A 23,744-nucleotide genomic window follows, 5' to 3' on the forward strand; every position below is an offset into this window, starting at 1 on the left:
GGTATTGTTTTTTATATAATTGTACTCTCTGTCTCTTTGTTTAACACAAATAGGCAATATCACATCTTTGATGTTTTGGTTGGTTGGTCTCTCTAAGTAATAATAAAATCTTTTCTTACATAAGCTTCACCTGATATAGTAAAAATTATTTTTAACCAGATATGTCTTATATAAAAAAAAAAACAATTATATTAACGGATTACACTGCACTACAGTATTACAATCCTTTTTATTAAAGGAGTAGAGAATTTCACTTTAGCTACTTAATCAGGTAGAGCAGCGTTCACCTCGAATACTTCATTGTGTACAAGGGAAATAAACAATAATAGAAATGTTGCTTGTACATGTTTGGATTTGTGAAATTAATGAAGTTAATGTTCATTTGTCAAAAATTAAAATTAACCACATTGGATTTAATGCAGAAATCCTGCTAGCCAACATAAAACAGGCTAATGAGGTCTCAATGATTCATTGCTGTGATATTTGAGAGTTTCAAATGAACAGTTTTAGGCTTGTACATTAATGTGATGCAGTGGTACAGAACAGTGATATACAGTGTGTTATTTTTTCTTCTTTATCCATGAAATGTCCACAGAAAACTGAGCACTGATATGATATTCTTACCTGTGTCAGCATCAACTGAGAAATATGGCTGTCCCTGAATAATGCTGTACACAATTTTAGCACTATTACCATAGGAAGGATCATCAGCATCTATGGCAGTCACCTGAATCACAGATGTACCTGGAAACAGTAATATATTGCATATTTAGAGGTACACAAGGCTTTACTATAGATATTCACAAAAGTAAAAATAACTGGATGACAAATAGTACACTATGGTGTGTACATAAAAAAATACAGACATACTGTAATAATCAAATATTTTCCTTTCAACACTACTTGCAGGCAATATTTAAATATTTAATTAAATCTAAAATCTCCCCTCCTATAAGCACAGGTCACTTAAGATTTACCTAAACTCCATGGATAAAGATAGCAGGCCTTGTATCTTTCCAATTCATTGACTGGAATGTTTACCACGACGTGATATGGTTTTGATGGATGACAAAATACTCTAAATTGCTTCTATGAATCTCTAGGAGCCTTGGAAGTGCATAATATCATAACACTTGGTGAGTGAAAATCTTAAAGCACATTTTACACAGTTTTGGCCTGGATCAGACCATTTCTGGCTGGGAGCTTTAATTGGCATACCTAGAAACTTTAATTGCAGTTTTCCTAGCATCAACTAAATTACTAGTAGATGAACTGTCAAGAGCTTTATATGGGTCTCACGTAAGTATATAAACTTCACAGGAAAGTTAATTTCAACCAGAAGTAGCCTTAGGCTTATATGCACCACATACTGTACCAACACGAATGCAAAAGAAACATATGCTGACATACATCTTTTTATGCTATGGGTAATAAATGCTGAATGTCCTATAATCACCGGATTCTAATAAGACAGTTGAAATGTTTTTGTATGAGTCTGATCAGTGGCTGTCTATAATGCCGCGTACACACGGTCGGACTTTTCGTCTACAAAAGTCCAACGGACTAAAGCTGGCTGGTAATCCGATCGTGTGTGGGCTTCTCCGGACTTTCAGCAGACTTTTTCAGCCTCAAATCCGACGGACTTTAGATTTGAAACATGCTTCAAATCTTTACGTCGTAACTACGACGGACCCCGAAATCCGCTCGTCTGTGTGCTAGTCCGACGGACAAAAACCCATGCTAGGGCAGCTATTGGCTACTGGCTATGAACTTCCTTATTTTAGTCCGGTGTACGTCATCACGTACGAATCCGTCGGACTTTTGTGTGGTCGTGTGTAGGCAAGTCCGTTCGTTAGAAAGTCTGCTGCAAGTCCGCCGAAAGTCCGCCGGAAGTCTGTCGGACAGGCTGTCGGACTTTTGTAGACGAAAAGTCCGACCGTGTGTACGCGGCATAACGCTCAGCCCATTTATAAATGTGCAATTTTAAAATTCAAATCTACAAAAACATGATTATACATGCAAAATATATGGGCCCTAATATGATAATTAAATAAAGTTCTACAAAGCAAAATCTCTATTCTCTCTCTTATTCTTTCTCATGGATTAGCAGAAACATCCTAATATGCTGATAGTGTAGATTCATTTAGGGATTATAATCACTATTTTCAATTATGGAACCTGGCTATTGGTATGTGAGACCTTGTTTTGGATAGTGTTGATAGGATGATGCAAATCTGGGTAGACATCATGTAAATGGTAAGACATGTAAAAAAAAAAAAAATTGTGCGAGGAACACACACAAAAACCAAGATTAATGATTATCTTAGTCAACTTAATAATGCAGCACACCACAGAAGATAGATTTCATTAAAAGAACAACAGCATTTCTAATAATGTTAAAATAATCCACTGCCTCAAGATGCCATGGACCTGTCCTGTGGGAGAAGCAAAGTAGGATGCAAATTCATCCCTGATGTATGCACCCTGCCTGTGTCCCTGAGACACCATGGGTCCCATGAGCCCTTTTCTTGTTGTGTATTAACGAGGAGTCCACAAAAAGGAATTATTCATGCTGGTGAAGAAAGTTGCACTGGGCACATGGAACTTAAATTGCACTGATAGCCTTTAGTTTTTTTAAGATTATGGGAGTGTGCATAAAATGCTTATTGCAGACTAACCAATGATTATCCGGTTTCTAGGTACCTAAAAACAAATTTAATAAATCATTTATTTTCTTTTAACAGTAAAGACAATTACAATTAAAGAAAAGAGACTCAAGGATGATTATGCACATTACCAGAGATCCTTATGAGAACACATAAGTGAATCAGTGGCCTCTGCTCCGACTGCATATTTACATGCAAAACAAATGGACTTCCTTCGGTCAATTTTAAAGAAGATGTTCCAGAAATTGAGCAGCCACAAACCCAAATTACAATTTCCTCTTCTGTGACCCTCTTTATCTGTGGAATAATTAGCTCCACCACAAAGTGTTGCCCTTGTTTATACAAGTACTAATCCTTGGATAAGTGATCTACAAAATGATAAAACATGAATCCCAACAATTCCCCACAAAAAAATGAAATAAAGGTAAACTGTGTCTACTTAATTTGATTAGCTGCCAATTTAAAATAATCAAAAACTCAAACTTATCACTTAAAACAAATATCTATAGGTAAAAAGCGGCCCTAAAGTGCAGAAATAAAATTACATAGCCTATTACCAGTGCATGCTATTGTTACATACACTGGAAGCTGTGATATGCATACAAATACCCAAGTGAATTGTGTCAGAATGTGGCTGTATGGCAACTGGAAGTGATACATTTCGTGAAGCAGGAAGTGATGTTCTGGCAAGATACCCTGGCCCGGTGAGACACAGCCATTTGGCACTAGGTCTAACCGAGGATATGGTGTGGATGTATATTTGTTACATGCCTGTTTTTAATTGAAATATTGCAAGTGTAATGATTGAAGACTCCTTTTAAATAAAACGTGTTTGAGACATACTTCACTAGTGGAGCTCTCCCTTTTCTTCCTATACATGAGCAGCTTGATCCATATCTACAGAGTTGGAGATTGCTGTGGAGGGTTTATTAACCTTTTGTGGTTAATAGCTCAATTGCCAAATATGAGAATCTGAGGCAAATAGATTCAGTGAGTTTAAATCTAATGGGAAAGTGGTAGCTTGCACACACGTAGTATGTTGTGAAGAGCTGAACACTATTGAAGCAAACTTTGGCACCTTGTTTTCTACATGAACTTTTCTGCTATATATTTTTTTCATTTGGGTGTTTTAATGTATATCACAGCTTCCAGTATATGTAACAATAGCATGCACTGGTATTGCTATGTAATTTTATTTATGTACTTTAGTGCCACTGTTTACTTATAGACATTTGTTTTAGGTGATAAGTTTGAGTCTTGTTCATACAAGAACAATTACAGTATAGGTAGTGCAAAAGAAAGGGCAGCAGGACAAAACTTTAATCGGATATAGGACATTATGGCCACCATGGCCAAATGCATGGAAGGCAACAGGTCAGAAAAACTGATCTTTGCAAGGAGTCTTGAGGGACTAACAAGAATAATTCCTCTTGACCTGAATACTAATATATGGGCAGCTGTCATTTGATACATTGCTATGTTAATTTCTCCATCCAGATCTGATTGGGATACTACATACTGCTCCTCAGAACCACCACCTCCTTATGGGCCTTATGACCATTACCTCACCCCTTCTCGATCACCATCATAATAGTCATTACCAGGGCTTTTTTCAGCCGGAACTCACCGGAACTGCGTTCCGGAACCTCTGGTAGCCCTCTCCTCTCCCGGACAGTCCGGTTTTTGAATGATGTGTACGGGTTTTCATCTGCTCTAGACCCGGACACGTCATTCACACCGGACTGCATTGGGAGTGACATGTCTGCTGTCTGCACGATCATCAGCTGCATGTCTCCCATCCCTGCAGCAGCCTGTCTCACTCACACACAGCAGAACAAAGCTGTCTCCTCCCCCTCCTCCTTCTCATTCAGCTCTGTATACACACAAGAGGAGGGGGAGCAGGAACACTCGCTGACTTCAGGTCTGTACAAACTTTTCTATGCTTTATAGATAGACAGGGATGAAAGGGGGGGGAGTGGCTGGGATTGGGAAGGAGGAAACAAAAACGATGTACACTTGGTGGAGTGATTGGGGGGTTAGGAGGATATGTGTTTTGGTATGAAAAAGGACATATGCCAGAAATCAGTGTGGAATTAATTTCAAACCTGACAGCCCCTTCCAGCACTAGCTCCCCTCTCCCCCAGCACATTTCCAACCCCCCCTTCCAGCACTAGCCCCCCTCTCCTCCCAGCACATTTCCAACACCCCCCTTCCAGCACTAGCCCCACTCTCCCCCCAGCACATTTCCAACCCCCTTCCAGCACTAGCCCCCCCTCTCCTCCCAGCACATTTCCACCCCCCTTTCAGCACTAGCTCCTCTCTCCCCCAGCACATTTCCAACCCCCCCTTCCAGCACTACCCCCCCTCTCCCTCCAGCACATTTCCCACCCCCCCTTCCAGCACTAGCTCCCCTCTCCCCCAGCACATTTCCAACCCCCCCTTCCAGCACTAGCCCCCACTTCCAGCACTAGCCCTCTCCCCCCCTCTCCCTTCCAGCACCAGCCCTCTCCCCCTCTCCCTTCCAGCACTAGCCCTCCCCCTTCCAGCACTAGCCCTCCCCCTCCCCTTCCAGCACTAGCCCTCCCCCTTCCAGCATTAGCCCTCCCCCCTTCCAGCACTAGCCCCCCTTCCAGCACTAGCCCCCCCTTCCAGTACTAGCCCTCTACCCCTTTCCAGCACTAGCCCTCTCCCCCCTTCCAGCACTAGCCCTCCCCCTTCCAGCACTAGCCCTCTCCCCCCTTCCAGCACTAGCCCTCTCCCTCCCAGATATTCTTGGATGGAGGACATTTACCTTGGAGGCCCACACAAACTCTTGCTTGACAAGTTAGTGGAGCCAAGTGCCAGAACTTGTTCCAGCTCTGGGCTCCAGGACTCAGCCCGGATTCATGGGACGCTGGGATTTAGTTCAAATCTCAGGAAAGGCCCATTAAAACTGCTACAGTATGGAGGTTTGAATTTGGATTAGAAAGGGGGAAATGATTTGTGTTTGTAAGGGAAAAGTTTGTACCGGCAGGGGGCAGATTTAGGTGGGAGGATATGAGAACTGTGAAGAGGACTTGTGTAGGAGGGGCTTGGAGGAAATGAACAAGGGGAGAGGAATTGTTCCAGGATGGGGAGCATGTTGTGCTGGAAGGGGAGATTTGGGGGAGAGAATTTGTACTGGGAGGAGGATTTATGCTTGGGGAATGTTGGGATGGGGTATTTTTGCTGGGATTAGAAGCTGTGCTGGGATATGGATTTGTGGGGTGGAAGGAGATTTGTGCTGGGAAGGGGGATTTTTTTAGGGAGAGCTTTGCAGAGACTGAGTTCATTCAGAGAGGAGTGCACTGTGAAAGTGTGTGGGGGAGGGGGAATATGTGCAGAGAGGTAAAGTTTGTGTGCATTTAGCAGAGGGAGAGAGCATTGTACACAGAGGAGAGCTGGGGGAACTTGTGATGAAAGGGGAGCTGAGAAAGTATGTGTGTGGAGGGGGGTCAGCAGAGAGGAGAGCTGGGGCTTTGTGATGAGAGGAAAGCTAGGAGGGGATTTGTGATGAGAGGACAACTAGGAGGGGATTTGTGATGAGTGGAGAACTAGGAGGGGATTTGTGATGAGAGGAGAGCTAGGAGGGGATTTGTGATGAGAGGAGAACTAGGAGGGGATGTGTGATGAGAGGAGAACTAGGAGGGGATGTGTGATGAGAGGAGAACTAGGAGGGGATTTGTGATGAGAGGAAAGCTAGGAGGGGATTTGTGATGAGGAGAGCTGGGGGGGGATTTTGGGGAATTCCCCTTATGTGATACACAGTTCTAAGCCTTAATTCATTACAATTTTTTGGCGCCACTGTAAATCTCTCTTCTAAGGAAGGTGTGGCTGGGGGAGGGGTTTGGGCATGATTGGGGCGGAGAGTTGGACAGAGAGGGTGAGTTCCTGCACCTTTTCTCTGAGAAAAAAAGCCCTGGTCATTACCACAATACCATAACTATGCTTCACAACCTTTATCACCCCATCCATCTAATCCATCTAATTGGCCTCCAAGGCCTCTTGGGCCAAAGCATTCCACACCCACCATTTCCTCAAATACATCTTTGTCACATGGTCATTAAACCCAGGCAAAGAAGTGGCAATGTCATCAAATGACCCTATCCAATCAGCAACCCCTTATCATCATTTATGAAAACCTTGCATGCCTCATGTAATTACCTATACTTATGAAAACAGTATCATTGGTAGTAATTAGCATGGCTTTATAGAGGATCTTTTTCTGCCAGACTAATCTTTTAATATCCTATGATTAAGTGAGCTGTCTTGTAGACCAGCTTTTTTCAAGCGGTGTGCCGCTGTATACTGGTGTTCCACCAGAGGTCACCAGGGGTGCCGCGGCTCCCTCTCTGATCCCCAGATAAATCAGCACTGGAGAGCTCTGTAGGAAAGTAAAAGCAAGGGAGAGCAGCTGTCTTGCGAGAGTGGGCTCTGCTCTCTGCCTTCCCTACAGTGCAGTACCCAGCAGTTAGAAGAAAGGTACAGTTACTGCTGATTTTTAAAAGGCTATCTGTGTGTTTATATGTATGTGTGTGTGTGTACTGTATGTGTGTGTGTGTATATGTGTGTGTACTGTATGTGTGTGTATGTATGTGTGTATGTATGTGTTTATATGTATGAACTGTGTCTGTGTGTTTATATGTGTGCGTATGTGTATCCCCATACAGTTAGAACACAATGAGGGAACACACATTTAACCCCTTGATCACCCCCTAGTGTTGACCCCTTCCCTACCAGTGACATTTACACAGTAATCAATGCATTTTTTATAGCACTAATCACCGTATAAATGTCAATGGTCCCAAAAATGTGTCAAAAGTGTCTGATTTGTCCGTTGCAATACGGCTAAAAATTTCAGATCACCGCCATTAATAGTAAAAAAAAATGGCATAAAACTTTCCCGTAGTTTGTAGACACTATAACTTTTGCACAAACCAATCAATATATGCTTATTGCAAATTTTTTTTACCAGAAATATGAAGAAGAATATATATTGGCCTAAACTGATGAAGAAATTTATTTTTTAAAAACATTTTGCATTTTGGGGATATTTATTATAGCAAAAAGTAAAAAAATTTTTTTTTTCAAAATTGTTATGCTTTTTTGTTTATAGCGCAAAAAAACCCACAAAGGTGATCAAAAAGCACCAAAAGAAATCTCTATTTGTGGGAAAAAAGAAAGCAAATTTAGTTTGGGTACAGCATTGCATGACCGCACAATTACCAGTTAAAGCAGCGCAGTGCCAAATTGTAAAAAGTGCTCTGGTCAGGAAGGGGGTAAAACCTTCTTTAACCACAGTGGTTAAAGTGCAACAATTAAAATTAAAAATTTTTTTAACTATCATGCCTGGGGCCTTAATGTGCCTCTAAAGTGGCATATTTGTAACTCATACAGTCCATGCTACAGCAAAACTGACATTTCTAAATTAAAAAAATTCAAGTTAGACTTACCGGTAACTTGTTTTCCAGGAGTCTTTCAGGACAGCACCTGAGAGGGTGGCTCATCCCACTTGTTAGGAAACATACCTCCACCAAACTTTAAAAAGAGGCTCCTTCCCACATGTTGCCAGTAGTAGTACAGAACTTCCGGCACAAGCTGGAACATATAATCAGAATATGGTTAGTCACAGCAAAAAATCAAACAATAAGGGTGGGTTGTTGCTGTCCTGAAAGACTCCTGGAAAACAAGTTACCGGTAAGTCTAACTTGAATTATCCCTTAACGACTTTCAGGACAGCACCTGAGAGGATAAATAAAACTTACCAACTAGGGAGGGACCACAGCCCAGAGGACCCTTCTGCCAAAAACCTGATCATTTGCTGACAGAAGATCCAGTCTGTAATGATGGACAAACGTTAAGTAACCATGTAGCAGCCTTACAAATTTGATCTGGGGTGGCACCATGTAGTGGTTTGAGCCCTGGTAGAATTTGCTTGAATTCCTAGTGGGGGAGATAGCCCCAACTGAGAGTAGGCTGCCAGAATAGTGAATTTAAGCCATCTAGAAATTGACCCCTTTGATGCTTGGTGGCCCTTCTTTTTGCCTGAAAAAAGTACAAACAAAGAGTCCAAAAACCTAAAATCCTTTGTTACTTCAAGGTAATGTAATAGAGTTCTTCTTACATCCAAATTGTGGAATTGGCTTTCTTTTTCCCCCGAAGGGATTGAGTAAGAGGTTGGTAGGATGATTTCCTGTGACCTGTTGTGAACTGACGCTACTTTTGGTGAAAACTCCAGATCTGTTTTAAGTATAATTCTATCTGTGTAGATGGATAGGAAAGGTTCTTTAACCGATAGGGCATGCAGTTCACTAATTCTCCTAGCCAATGTGATTGCAACTAGAAATAAAGTCTTAAATGTTAGATTTCTTAGAGATACTGCTTGTAATTGTTCAAAAGGTTCCTTTGTGATGGCTTGTAGGACCACTGATAGATCCCATTTGGGAAAATGCTTAGCTGGATCTGGTCTAGATCTAGTATGTGCTTTAAAAAATCTTGTGACCAAGGGCTCAGAAGAGACTGGTCTCTCCAGAAAAACTCCCAATGCAGTCACTTGCACCTTAAGTGTGCTGACTGCAAGGCCTTTGTCTGCGCTATTTTGTAGGAATTCCAATACTGACACCAAATTTTCTACAGTTTTATTTGTCGAACAACACCAGGAGTTGTAGACCTTCCAATATTTAACGTAAATGTTTCTAGTTACTGTTTTGCTACTGGAAAGTAAAGTGTTTACTAAGGGTTCTGACAGACCTTTGTCCCTTAACAACTGCTCCTCAGATACCAGGCGGTGAGGCTTAGTCTGGCCACATCCGGGTGATGTATCAGACCCTGCAGAAGTAAATCTTGTCGGAGAGGTAGCTGACAAAATGGTTTGACTGCCATCTTCAGAACGATGGTAAACCAAGCTCTTTTTGGCCAGAATGGAGTAATCAGGATTACGGACACCTTTTTCTTTTGTATTTTCCTCAATACTAATGGAATTGGCTGGAACGGGAGAAAGGCAAAACCCAGATGAAAGTTCCAAGGATGTGCCAAGGCATCTATCCCCTGAGAACTGTTGTTTCTGTGAATGGAAAAGAAAAGCGGGAGATGTGCATTTTCTTCTGACGCAAACCGGTCCACCTGTGCAAATGATTTTCCGCCCACTCTAGGATCTTTGATGCCAGCAACTGAAGCGTTTCACTTCTTGTGCCTCCCTGCTTGTTCAGGTGGGCTATGGAAGTGGTGTTGTCTGATAGAATCTGGACATGGAATCCTTGGAGGATTGGAGAGAAGGCATCCAATGCTAAGGAGACTGCCCTTTGTTCCCTCCAATTTGAGGACCTTTTTGCCTCGGACTGGGACCATTCTCCCTTTGCTAAGTTCTGATTCAAGTGGGCCCCCATCCCCACATGCTGGCATCCATCATCACCACTTTTTCTATTGTGAATCACCAAAGTAGGCCTTTTGACAAAATTGCCTGATTTCTCCACCACCAAAGTGATTGTTTGACTCTGGTGGGAATCTTTACCTTTGCGTCCAGAGATTCTGTGCTGTAGTTCCATGTCTTTAGAAGGAAACTCTGAAGAGGTCTGAAATGTAGCCTTGCCCATTGAATGGCTGGTATAGTCGAGGTTAAAGTTCCTAGGGCTGACATAACCCTTCTGACTGACATTTCCTGATTTGTCTGTAGCATAGCTATTATATTTTGGACTTTGATTTTTTTCCCTTCTAGAAGAAAAATTGCTCCACTGAGCTTATTTGGTACCCCAGAAATTGTACCTGTTGAGCCGGATTGAAGTTTGACTTTTGAACATTCACAATCCAACCCAAGGTTTCTAAATGACTGCAGGCCTTGCCCAGGTCTTCTAACAATTTCTCCCTGGAAGGGGCAAAGAAGGTGCAGGTCATCCGGGTACGGGATTACTGCGACTCCTTGAAGGGGGAGAGGTGCGAAGGCTTCTGCCATCACCTTTGTAAATATTCAAAAAAACAATAAGTCCCCTTAGAATGGGACCCCACATAGCTTGTTTTTGGATGCCGCATCTCCCAGCCAGGTTTTTAACCACAGCACCCTTCTGACTGAGTTAGGGCTGCAGCTTTTGCTGTCATCCAAATAGATTCTGATGTGTCTGAAACATAAGCTACAGCTGCTGACGAAGTCGTAAAGGAATCGAGAATTTCTTGCTTGGGGGAATCAGCTATTACATGAGCTTTAAGCTGATTCACCCAATATTCCATATTCCTAGAGACAAAAGTAGTTGCCATTGCTTGTTTGAGGTTACCCAAGATGGATTGCCAAGCCCTCTTAAGCTTGTTGATCCATCTTTTTATCCATGGGGTCCTTTAAAATCCCCATGTCCTCAAATGCCAGATCAGTTCTTGAAACCTGAGAAAATCTGCATCAAGTTTTGGAACTTTATTCCAAAGTGCCGCTGGGTCTTCATTGAATGGGAACCTCCTTTTATAGGCCCTTGGGAAGAAAGGCTTTCTTTCTGGTTCAGCCTCTTCTTTCCTAATTGTCTCAGTAATTACTGAGTGGACCGGAAAAGTAAGATTTTTGGGCTCACTGAGTCCTGCATACATCCTGGCATGCAATTCCTTTTGCTCTTCCTCTAGGCCTAAGGTAGCATAAATTGCCCTTAGTGGGCCATCAACTTGATCCAAAGACAATTTATATTTAGAAGGTGAGTTTTCCACCTCGTCCTCCTCCTCATCCGACTCTTCCTTAAAATGTGAGAGGGAATACCCTTCCGGGTTATGAGGACCTACTTCTGCCTCCACTGTCAGGACTAACAGTGAGCTCTGAGAGGATTGTAAGGTGGCCAGCTGACTTTGGTATGGATTTGCAAGCAAAGATTAAAAGGATTGAATGGTTCCTTTTTGACTGATGCAATCAAATCACTGCAAGCAGAAGAAGCCTCTTCCTTCACTAAAGAGTCAATGCATACTTGACATAGTGTCTTTTTCCAGCCTTCAGGTAATTTTGCTTTGCATGAAGGGCATTTTTATTTATTCAAGCCTGCCGTGACAAGGGAAAAAAGAAATAGAAAAAATAAACCATCCTATTGAGTCAGCCTGAACTCTTTCAATATGCTCACCACTGGTGCACAGTGAGAAAACTATAAGCATCATGTGCCCAGACAGGCCCCGCCACCAGGGGGAAACCCAACACAAATCCCACTGAAGAGATAGAGAAAGGGAGAGAGAGAGACCTCAAAATAACGCAGAGCAGAAAACCCATCTGCCCCTTACCTGGGTCTTGCTGGTACCGGTGCTTCTCCTACTTGCCGCGGTTCCCAAATCCATCCTGGTACTGCAGCGTGATGTATGTGGCTAAACGCTGGTTCCAGACTCCATTAGGGCCTCTGCACCAGACCGGACCCAGAAATATAGGCACCAGACCCGTTCCTCCCTCCTCTCCCTGCGCTTTTTGGGGGGGAAATGAAGCCCTGCGCCTAGGATGCCACCCCACTTCCAGGTACCTCATTTCCAGTGGATGCAGTCCTGACTGCCCATCCCAAGATGGTGGTGGCATTCAGAGAAGTGGCCGGACCTGAGAAAAAAGTTGATGTCCCCCGCCACTTGCCCACTTGCCGCAACCCCTGGAGCAGTCCCGGCTCTCCCCGAGCACTGACGAGGGAGTAGGAGCCCATTCAACAGATTCTGCATCACCCTGTGGAAATGGGAGGAATTGGCTCTCTGAGGTAGGGAAAAGAAAAAAATGGTGGAGTAGGGAGCCTAGCCTCTCAGGACAGCACTTTGAGAGCTCCTGACTCCCCACTAAGTGTTCCCTGCCCGAGGGAACACAAAAACTGGAAACATGTGGGAAGGAGCCTCCTTTTAAAGTTTGGTGGAGTCGTGTTTCCTGACAAGTGGGAGGATCCACTCTCTCAGGTGCTGTCCTGAAAGATGTTAAGGGAAAAATCCCATTTAAAATGACTCACGTTTACAATTTCCGGCACCTGGCTATGGAATTTAAGGGGAACCCACACCAAAATAAAAATAAAAAACGATGTGGGGTCCCCCCCAAGATCCATACCAGACCCTTATCCAAGCATGCAGCCTGGCAAGTCAGGATAGGGGGATGAGCAAGCGCCCCCAAGCCATACCAGGCCACATGCCCTCGACATTTGGGGTGGGTCCTTTAGGGCACCCCCACCCCAAAGCACCTTGTCCCAATGTTGATGGGGGCAAGAGCCTATTCCTGACAACCCTGGGCTGCAGTTTTCGGGGTTTGCAGATGGGGGCTTATCGGAATCTGGAAGCCCCTTTAAACAAGGGGGACCCCAGATTCCCCCCATGTGAATGGCTATCGGGTATATGGTACCCCTACCCATTCACCAAAAAAGTGTCAAAAAGTACAAATCACAAGAGACAGTTTTTGACAAATCCTTTATTAAAAAAATAAAAATATATAAAAAAGTATCCCACGATGTAATCTACCGCCAATCACGCCACAGCTCTTATATAGGCAAGGGCGGGGCCACCCGATGATATCACCAGGTGGCCCCTCTCTTGCATATATAAGAGCTGTCAAAGGCAAGAGAGCACATACGATGGGTAGCCTCCAATGGAGGCGGAGCGTTTACATTTTTTCCTATTTTTCAGGTCGTGATTGACAGTGGATGACATGGCGGGACACTTTTCTATTCTTTAATAAAAGATTTTTCAAAAACTGTCTCTTGTGGTTTTTACATTTTTTGGTGAATGTTTAGGGGTATGATGTACCAATACCCATTCACATAGGGGGGACAGGATCTGGGGGCCCCCTTGTTAAAGGAGGGTTTCAGATTCCGATAAGCCCCTCACCCACAGACCCCAACAACCACAGCTCAGGGTTGTTGGGAAGAGGCCCTTGTCCCCATCAACACAGGAACAAGGTGTTTTGGGGTGGGGGCACAGAGCCCCTTTGCCCCAAAGCACCCACCCCCCATTTTGAGGGCATATGGCCTGGTATGGCTCAGGAGGGGGGCATTTGCTCATCCCCTCATCCTGATCTGCCAGGCTACATGCTCGGATAAGGGTCTGGTATGGATTTTGGGGGGACCCCACTCTGTTTTTTTTTTATTTTGGCGTTAAATTATGGATTTTCCCCTTAAAATCCCTACCAGGCCCTCAAGGGCCTGGTATGAACTGGGGGGGGGACCCCATGCTGTTTTTTTATTTATTTTTTAATAGCCGGGTGCTGGCAATTGTAACCGCAAGTCATTTTAAATGTTTTTTTTTCTTTAGAAATGTCATTCTTGCTGTAGCATGTTCTGTATATGCTACAAATGCACCACTTTACAGGCACATTAAGAAGGCCCCCCAGGCATGATATTTGAAGTAATTTTTCATTTTCATTGTTGCACTTTAAGCATCATTAAAATCACTGCTCCAGAAAAAAACAATTGTTATTATTATTTTTTATTGATACATGTCCCCCAGGGCAGTACCCAGACCCCCATACCCCTTTTATGGCCAATTACTTGCATATAAGCCTTCACAATGGGCACTTTTGATTTTTCCTGTTCGGCTCCCATAGACTTCAATGGGGTTTGCTGTTCGGGTTAGAACATTTCCCCTTTCCGGGACTTCTGCTGCGAACCGAACACAGGGGTGTTCAGGTCATCCCTAATGGGGACTTAATTGCCAGTTTTAACTACAATGGTTGCTAAATCTTTTTATCTGTTTTTTTTTAACTCTGAAGCAATGATTGTGTATTACATGTGCCCTTTATTTCAGCACTTTCCACAAGCACAATCACTAACACCATCTTAAAATGGGAAGCCGGCACACCATGGGATATGGTTTCTTTTTGTCTTAAATTACTTTTTCATGGTGTGATTAATTTATTTATACTCACAATTTTTATTGAGGTTTGTCAAAAGTAATGAAGGAATCAAACATAGGGAGAGAAAGCAATTGTAAAAGATAGATGCGGTATAAATAAAAGCAAGAAGATCTGGTTCATATAGCCAAAAAAACACTTTAACTGCGTAGACTGCGTATACAATAAGAAAGAATTTCAGATAAGGAACATTGCTTATAAGCAATAGGTATCTCACTAGGAAGCATGGATGGGAAACCTTCATAAACATACTAAGCTTTAAAGCAGAACTCTGGAATTTTCAAAAAATTCCCCATTAGTACACCCCCACACACAAAACACTAAACAGTTATTACATTTATGAAATTTCTTACCGTTTAAGAGAAATGTCTGATTGAATTTTCAGGAAGTCAGCTCTATTATTTGAAAAAATGCAGCCTGTATTCTGGCAAGGAGGAGGTGTTAGAACAGTGATTGCATCATATCCTCTCTCTCTCTCTAAACTGTAATCTGACTACATTTCCCATGAATTCTTGGAATTGGAGTGAATGTGGGAGGTACACTAGGCTTGTACATGTAAATGTGAACTCACCCACTTCAACATAAATCACACCCCTTATTCTGCAGCCAGCAAACCATGCTACTCAGTAACACATGGTATGATAGTCTACAGCCTTATAAATGCAAAGCATTTTAATATAAATGCATTGCAGGGGCCACCAGTGCCACATGTCAGGGACCCCCAGTGCCGAATTTCAGGGACCACCAGTACCGTATGTCAGGGACCACCAGTGCCCCATGTCAGGGACCACCTGTGCCGCATTTCAGGGCCCACCAGTGCCGCATGTCAGGGCTCACCAGTGCCGAATGTCAGGGACAACCAGTGACGCATGTCAGGGGCCACCAGTGCTTAATGTCGGGGGCCACCAGTGCCAAATGTCAGGGACCACCAGTACTGAATGTCAGGGACCATCAGTGCCGAATGTCAGGGACCACCAGTACCATATGTCAAGGACCACCCGTGCTGAATGTCAGGGACCACTAATGCCACATGTCAGGGATCACCAGTGTAGAGCGGGGATTAATATCAGAAATTACTTGTATGACACAGCGGGGATCTCCCGCTGTGTCAGGTATTGTATATGAGAACACCGATCGCTGATGTCCTGCCGGTATTGTGAGTGACGGAGCACTGTTCCAATACCGGTGGGAGGCGAGACATCAGCGATCGGTGTTCTCATATACAATACCTCACACAGCGGGAGATCCCACTGTGTCATACAAGTGATCTCTGATAATAATCCCCGCTCTACACAGAGATAGCAGGCGGGCAGGTGGCAGTGGGGGGCTGTGCTGCAGCGATGGTTTGGAGGGGCTGTGACTGCCAGGAGCAGAGGAGGGAGGAGAAGGAGGACACCTCCTCCATGGGCGGCACAGACCGGGGGCTATGAGACTCCTTCCACCCACTACATGTCTGCTTCCTCCCTGCTTGCTTTCAGAGGACTACAACTGGGTGTGTCAGGCTGCTGGCTGAGGATACAGGAGGACTAGCAGCCAGCAGTCTTGCAAACAGGAAGTCACCAGGCAATAACATTTTTTCAGCAAGATGAGCAGCCTATTACAGAGAAACTACAGAGCTCAGGCGAACACGTGTGACATATTTGGTGAAGATATGAGATCAGCAACAAGGACATGTAAAAAAAAAAATTGCCTGGAGTTCTACTTGCCAGGGCAAGTGTCCACCTTATCCATATACTAGCAGGACTGTGTTTTAGAATTACTCTCCAAGCCACTAGGAAGCAGATAAAGATCCATTGCGTGGAGCTACAGTGCCTTGAAAAAGTATTCATACCCCTTGAAATTTTCCACACTTTGTCAAAAATGTCAATGTATTTTATTGGATTTTATGTGATAGACCAACACAAAGTGACACATAATTGTGAAGTGGAAGGAAAATGATAAATGGTTTTCAAAATGTTTTACAAATAAATATGTGAAAAGTGTGGCTTGCATTTGTATTCAGCCCCCCTGAGTCAATAATTTGTAGAAGCACCTTTCACTACAATTACATCTGCAAGTCTTTTTGGGTATGCCTCTACCAGCTTTGCACATCTAGAGAGTGACATTTTTGCCCATTCTTCTTTCCAAAATAGCTCAAGCTCCATGAGTTTGGATGGAGAGTGTATGTGAACAACAATTGTCAAGTCTTGCCAGAGATTGTTATTTGGATTCAGGTCTGGACTTTGACTGAACCATTCTAACACATGAATATGCTTTCATCTAATCCATTTCATTGTAGCTCTGGCTGTATGTTTAGGGTCGTTGTTCTGCTGGAAGGTGAACCTCCACCCCAGTCTCAAGTCTTTTGCAGACTCTAACAGGTTTTATTCTAAGATTGCCCTGTATTCGGCTCCATCCATCTTCCCATCAACTTTGACCAGCTTCCCTATCCCTGCTAAAGAAAACTCCACAAAATGATGCTGCCACCACCATGTTTCACGGTGGGGATGGTGTGTTCAGGGTGATGTGCAGTGTTAGCTTTCCACCACACGTGGATAGCGTTTTGCTTTTAGGCCAAAAAGTTAAATTTTGGTCTGATCTGACCAGATCACCTTCTTCCACATGTTTGCTATGTCCCCCATATGGCTTCTCGCAAACTGCAAATGGGACTTCTTATGGCTTTCCTTCAACAATGGCTTTCTTCTTGCCACTCTTCCATAGCTACATAGTAGGTGAGGTTGAAAAAAGACAAAAGTCCATCAAGTCCAACCCATGAAAGGTCAGATTTGTGGAGTGCATGACTAATTATTATTATTATTATACAGGTTTTATATAGCGTCAACAGTTTGTGCAGCGCTTTACAACATGAGGGCAGACAGTACAGTTACAATACAATTTATACAGGAGTAATCAGAGGGCCCTGCTTGTTAGAGCTTATAATCTAGAAGGTAGGATCAAGTGAAACAAAAGGTAATAATTGTGGTTGATGAGCTGATGGAGAAAATAGACATACAGTTGATAGGTGTGGGTAGGGTAGACTTCTCTGAAGAGGAGGGTTTTCAGGGATTGTCTAAAAGCTAATAGAGTAGGAGATAATTGGACAGATTGGGGTAACAAGTTCCATAGGATTGGAGAGGTTCTGAAAAAGTCCTGGAGGCAAGCATGGGAAGAGGTGACGAGGGAGCTAGTGAGCAGAAGGTCTTGAGAGGAATGAAGAGAATAATTAGGTTGGTATTTTGAGACTAGGCAAGTGCTGGGGCTAAGTTGTGGATGGATTTGTAATTAGTTGTCAGTATTTTGAATATAATTTGTTGGGTGAGCGGAAGCCAGTGGAGGGATTGAGAGAGAGGTGTAGCAGATACTGAGCGGTTGGTAAGGTGGATGAGTCTGGCAGCAGCATTCATGATGGATTGAAGGGGGGATAGACTATGTAGAGGTAAGCCAGTGAGAAGAGAGTTGAAGTAGTTGAGGCAAGAGATGACCAGGGAGTGAATTAGGAGCATTTTTATTGTGTCATTGGTTAGAAAGGGGTGTATTTTGGAGATGTTGCACAGGTTGAGTTGGCAAGATTTGGACAGTGATTGGACGTGGGGCTTTAAGATCCAGGACTACACCTAGGACCTTGGCATGCAGCGATGGGGTTATAGTTGTGCCATCAATTTTTTTTTTTTAAATAGTTTTTATTGAACAGTTTTCCAAAGTACAAAACATAGTACAAAATGGTACAAGTAGTGTAAAAGGCATAAGAATACATGGTAATGCGTAAAGTATACAAAGTATACATTGCATAGATTAATAAGTCTATAGAGGATGTACACCTATGAGATGTGGGATGGCGTTGTTCACCTCTAAAGATAACATCGTGTATTCTTGTAGAACAATAAGGTTAGAAAGAGGGGGAGGGGTAGGGTAGTAGATGAATAGTAACTAAGTTAACATTAACATTAACAGTTTCCAGTTAGGTAGGATGTGTGAAAGACTAGTAGTACTAATATATAAATGCAGTCAAAAAGAAAGAAAATACACATGACATAGTACGATCCTTATTCGCTATAGACCAGTCTGACCATATTTTCCATTGTTTATCAAAAAAGAGTCTCTTTTCATCCTTATTTTCCAGTAGTGATTTGTAAGTATAGTTAGTTTGTATAATTTCAAGTGCTTCTGATACATTGGGCACTATGTTTGATTTCCAATTTTTGGTTATTAATGACCTAGCTGCTAGTAAGACGTGTGTAACCACTGTGCGGAAGCAAGGAGGGAAGCTTACAATACCCAGTTAGTAATGCTAACCCAGGACTTGGTGATGTTAGGATTGCTGGGATACATGAGTTACATTTAAATATGCTCTTCCAGAAGCTAGCAAGGTGTTTACACGACAAGAACACATGTAGGATATATCCCGCCTCACCACTCTCTCTCCAGCATAGTGGGGATTTGGAGGGGGAGAATTTAGACATCCTATATGGTGTAAGGTACCGCCTCTGAGCTATTTTCAGGGAGATCTTCCAGTGGTTTACACATCTGGATGCCTTGTATATTGTTCTAAGTGCACTTTGCCATTGGGTCTTTGTAAAGGATTCTTCCAAATCTAGTTTCATTCTTTGACTCGTATAAGTCAGTTATCTAGGAGATACCTTTAGTAAGCCAGTCTGAGTAATTGGTATGCGGAATTGCATGAGTTAGGATTTCTACTGATATTGGGATGTCTATGTTGTTAGGGGAAGTGAAGTTAGTTTGTGTAGGTCTCTCCATGCCATTAGGGAGGCTTGGATAGTTAGTGGGAATAGGCATAGAGAGAATGGTCTCCATACATCTAATAGCAGGAGGTGTCGTAGATCTCGGGTTGGACTTAGGGCCTGTTCTATACTGCTCCAGAGAATATCGGAAGAAGGTGAGATCCAGTGTTTGAGTTGAGTAAGCATAGATGCTCAATAATAATCTTTTATATCAATTAAACCCATTCCGCCCACTGATCTATGCTTAATCAAGAGGGCTTTAGCGCATATAGGTCTCCTAGGTCCCCAGATGTATTGTTTGAGAAGGGAGTTTAGCGACTTAAGGTGGGTGTTTTTAAGTGGGATGGGTAATGCATGAAATACATATAATATTTGGTGGAGAAGGAGCATTTTAAAGGATGCTAGATGGCCCGACCAGGTTAGTTCTACATTGGCTAAACGCTTTGTTTCTTTGGTAAGTTTGTTGAAGTTGGAATCTGCTAGTTTCGAGGGATCAGCAGTAATTTGTAATCCTAGATAAGGATTGCTGTGTGCATTCCACGTATAGGGGAAGCTGTTTTGTAGATGAGACTAGAGAATGGGGGAGAGATTCAGACCCAGTACTAGGGATTTTGTAAAGTTAACCTTATAGTAAGATACTTGACTAAATATGTTGAGAATATTGTGGGCATGTTGTAGGGATGCGTGTGGTGAAGTTAGAAGAAGAATGTTGTCATCTGCAAAAAGATTAATATTATGGGATTTACCTAAAAGGGAGAATACTGGTGTACCTGGGTGTGCTCTAATTTTTTCGGCTAGGGGTTCTATAAGAAGGTTAAAAATTGAGGGGGATAAAGGGCACCCCTGCCTGGTGCCATTGATAATGGAAAAGGGGAGAGAAAGAATGTTTGATGTGTATACCTGTGCACATGGGGAGGAGTACAAAGCTAAGATAGCAGAAAGGGCCTGAGAATCTACATTTTTTGAGTGTTTGAGTCATGTATCCCCAATGGACCCTGTCGAATGCCTTCTCCGTGTCCAAGGAGAGCAGCAGAGAAGGCACCCGACAGGATCCAGCATAATGTATGATATCAAAGACTCTCCTTGTGGCATCTGATGCTTGCCTGCCCCTGGTGAAACCTGTTTGGTCAGGCCCAATCATAGATGGCAAGATTGACAGAAGTCTGTGGGCCAGGATTTTGGCATATAGCTTTACGCCTGTATTTAATAGAGAAATAGGTCTGAAGTTGACTGGTGTATTGGGGTCTTTACCTGGCTTTGGGATAGTAACAACTAGGGATGAGCCGAACACCCCCCTGTTCGGTTCGCACCAGAACTTGCAAACAGGCAAAAAATTTGTTCGAACACCCAAACACTGTTAAAGTCTATGGGACACGAACATAAATAATCAAAAGTGCTAATTTTAAAGGCTTATATGCAAGTTATTGTCACAAAAAGTGTTTGGGGACCTGGGTCCTGCCCCAGGGGACATGGATCAATGCAAAAAAAGTTTTAAAAATGGCCGTTTTTTCGGGAGCAGTGATTTTAATGATGCTTAAAGTGAAACAATAAAAGTGTAATATTCCTTTAAATTCGTACCTGGGTGGTGTCTATAGTATGCCTGTAAAGGGGTGCATTTTTCCCGTGTTTAGAACAGTCTGACAGCAAAATGACATTTCAAAGGAAAAAAAGTCATTTAAAACTACTCGCGGCTATTAATAACTTGCCGGTCCGACAATACACATAAAAGTTTATTGATACGACACAGGGGAACCCCGAACCAAAATTAAAAAAAAAATGACATGGGGGTCCCCTAAATTCCATACCAGGCCCTTCAGGTCTGGTATGGATATTAAGGGGAAACCCGGTCAAAATTTTTAAAAAAAATGGCGTGGGGTCCCCCCCAAAATCTATACCAGACCCTTCAGGTCTGGTATGGATTTTAAGGGGAACCCCGCTCCAAAATTAAAAAAAAATGGCGTGGGGTCCCCTCAAAAATCCATACCAGACCCTTATCAGAGCACACAACCTGGCAGGCCACAGAAAAAGAGGGGGGACGAGAGAGCGCCCCCACTCCTGAATCGTACCAGGCCACATGCCCTCAACACTGGGAGGGTGCTTTGGGGTAGCTCCCCAAAACACCTTGTCCCCATGTTGATGGGGACAAGGGCCTCACCCCCACAACCCTTGCCCGGTGGTTGTGGGGGTCTGCAGGCGAGGGGCTTATCGGAATCTGGAAGCCCCCTTTAACAAGGGGACCCCCAGATTCTGGCCCTCCCCCTGTGTGAAATGGTGAGGGCCTACCATTTCACAAAAAAACTGTCAAAAATGTTAAAAATGACAAGAGACAGTTTTTTACAATCCCGTTATGTAACCCCACCCCCTTCTGACATCACGGGGAATGCCACGGGGAAGTCCCTGTCAAGTCCTCATGCGTCAGAGGGGGCGGGGTCACCGGTGGTCCCACCCCCGTTATTTAAGAACCGTCAGAAGAGGAGAAGCGTCACACAGCGGGAGCCTCCCTCCATGCCATCATGGATGCGGAGCAGCCCGAGGAGAAGAAGGGAAGAAGACGCCATGGAGGAAGATGCTGGATGAGAACACCAGAGGAAGAACCAGAAGAACCAGAAGAAGAAGAAGATGAAGGAAGAAACCGAAGGAAGATAGAAGATAGAAGAAAGAAGATAGAAGAAAGAAGAAGCATTTAAATAAAGGAATTGTCAAAAACTATCTCTTGTCATTTTTAACATTTTTGACAGTTTTTTGTGAAATGGTAGGGGTACCATTTCACACAGAGGGGAGGGCTGGGATCTGGGGGTCCCCTTGTTAAAGGGGGCTTCCAGATTCCGATAAGCCCCCTGCCCGCAGACCCACACAACCACCGGGCAAGGGTTGTGGGGATGAGGCCCTTGTCCCCATCAACATGGGGACAAGGTGTTTTGGGGGCTACCCCAAAGCACTCTCCCAATGTTGAGGGCATGTGGCCTGGTATGGCTCAGGAGGGGGGGCTCTCTCTTGTCCCCCCTCTTTTCCTGCAGCCTGCCAGGTTGTGTGCTCGGACAAGGGTCTGGTATGGATTTTTGGGGGACCCCACGTCATTTTTTTGTTTATTTTGGACAGGGTTCCCTTTAATATCCATACCAGACCTGAAGGGCCTGGTATGGAATTTAGGGGGACCCCCCCACATCATTTTTTTTAATAATTTTGGTTCGGGGTTCCCCTGTGGGGAATTCCCATGCTGTTTTTATCAATGAACTTTTATGTGTATTGTCGGACGGGCAATTCATTAATAGCCGCAAGTAGTTTTAAATGACTTTTTTCCTTTGAAATGTCATTTTGCTGTCAGACTGTTCTAAACACGGGAAACATGTGCCCCTTTACAGGCATACTATAGACATCTCCCCAGGTATGAATTTAAAGGAATATTACACTTTTATTGTTTCACTTTAAGCATTATTAAAATCACTGCTGCTGAAAAAACGGCCGTTTTTAAACTTTTTTTTGCATTGATCCATGTCCCCTGGGGCAGGACCCAGGTCCCCAAACACTTTTTATGACAATACCATGCATATAAGCCTTTAAAATTAGCACTTTTAATTACTCCCATAGACTTTTAAAGGGTGTTCCGCGGCTTTCAAATTTGCCGCGAACACCCCAAATTGTTCGCTGTCTGGCGAACTGGCGAACAGCCGATGTTCGAGTCAAACATCGACTCGAACTCAAAGCTCATCCCTAGTAACAACGTATGCTTTGAGCATTTCAGCGGGAAACGAGGCAGAGGACATTGCTTCGGAGTAGATCTCCTTCAGTGTAGGTGAGAGGGCTTCATGAAAGGTTTTGTAGTAGCCATTTGGTAATCCATCTGGGCCTGGAGATTTACCACTGGGGAGAGTTTTTATCGCCTTTCGGATCTCAGTCTCTGTGATAGGTGAGTTAAGAGACTCTAGTTGTGGGTGTGAGAGAGAGGGGAGTGAGGGATCTGCCAAGAAAGTTTGAATGGCATCATCTGAGGGTTGTGGAGTATTGGGGTCTTCCTTTAGATTATAGAGGGAGGAATAGTATTCAGCGAAAGTGTTTGCTATCTCTTTTGGGTTGAATATTTTGCTATTGTCTGAATTACGAATTAGAAAGGGAATTTTCATTTGTGTTTTACGATCTTTTAGTCTCTGGGCAAGAAATTTTCCAGCTCGGTTGCCAGAGGTATAATGGTTTAACTTGAGAGACTGAATGTGTTTGTCATACTGTTCTATAAGCATGACCCTTCAATCTGAACATGTTTTAGTTAGTTTGTTTGCTGTGGAAGTATCGGATAAGCTTTTGTTTTGGGACTCTAGGAGTCTGATATCTGTTAGGAGGGCGTCTAGTCTTTGTGTCCTCTGCCTCTTTGCCCGCGAACACATTTGAAGTAAAATGCCTCTAATATATGCTTTATGAGCACACCACACAGTAAATGGGTTGGTCACAGAATGAGCATTAAGAGCAAAGTATTCATTTAGGTGTTTGGTTATAAGGGCAACTTGTGAGGGTTGATGGAATAGGCGAGGGTTAGCT

The 23,744-nt window shown here is 43.4% G+C and overlaps 1 protein-coding gene across 1 annotated transcript in view; it reads right to left on the reverse strand.

The window, feature by feature from the left end:
• LOC141144827 (cadherin-9-like) overlaps positions 1 to 23,744 on the reverse strand; it is a 695,333-nt gene that overhangs the window by 242,470 nt on the left and 429,119 nt on the right. The window contains exon 4 of the mRNA XM_073630885.1: positions 625 to 744. Within this exon, the coding sequence (XP_073486986.1) occupies positions 625 to 744 (120 nt within the window). The remainder of the gene's footprint in view (positions 1 to 624; positions 745 to 23,744) is intronic.

Source organism: Aquarana catesbeiana, linkage group LG05 (genome assembly GCF_042186555.1).
Source record: "Aquarana catesbeiana isolate 2022-GZ linkage group LG05, ASM4218655v1, whole genome shotgun sequence".
Lineage (NCBI taxonomy): Eukaryota > Metazoa > Chordata > Amphibia > Anura > Ranidae > Aquarana > Aquarana catesbeiana.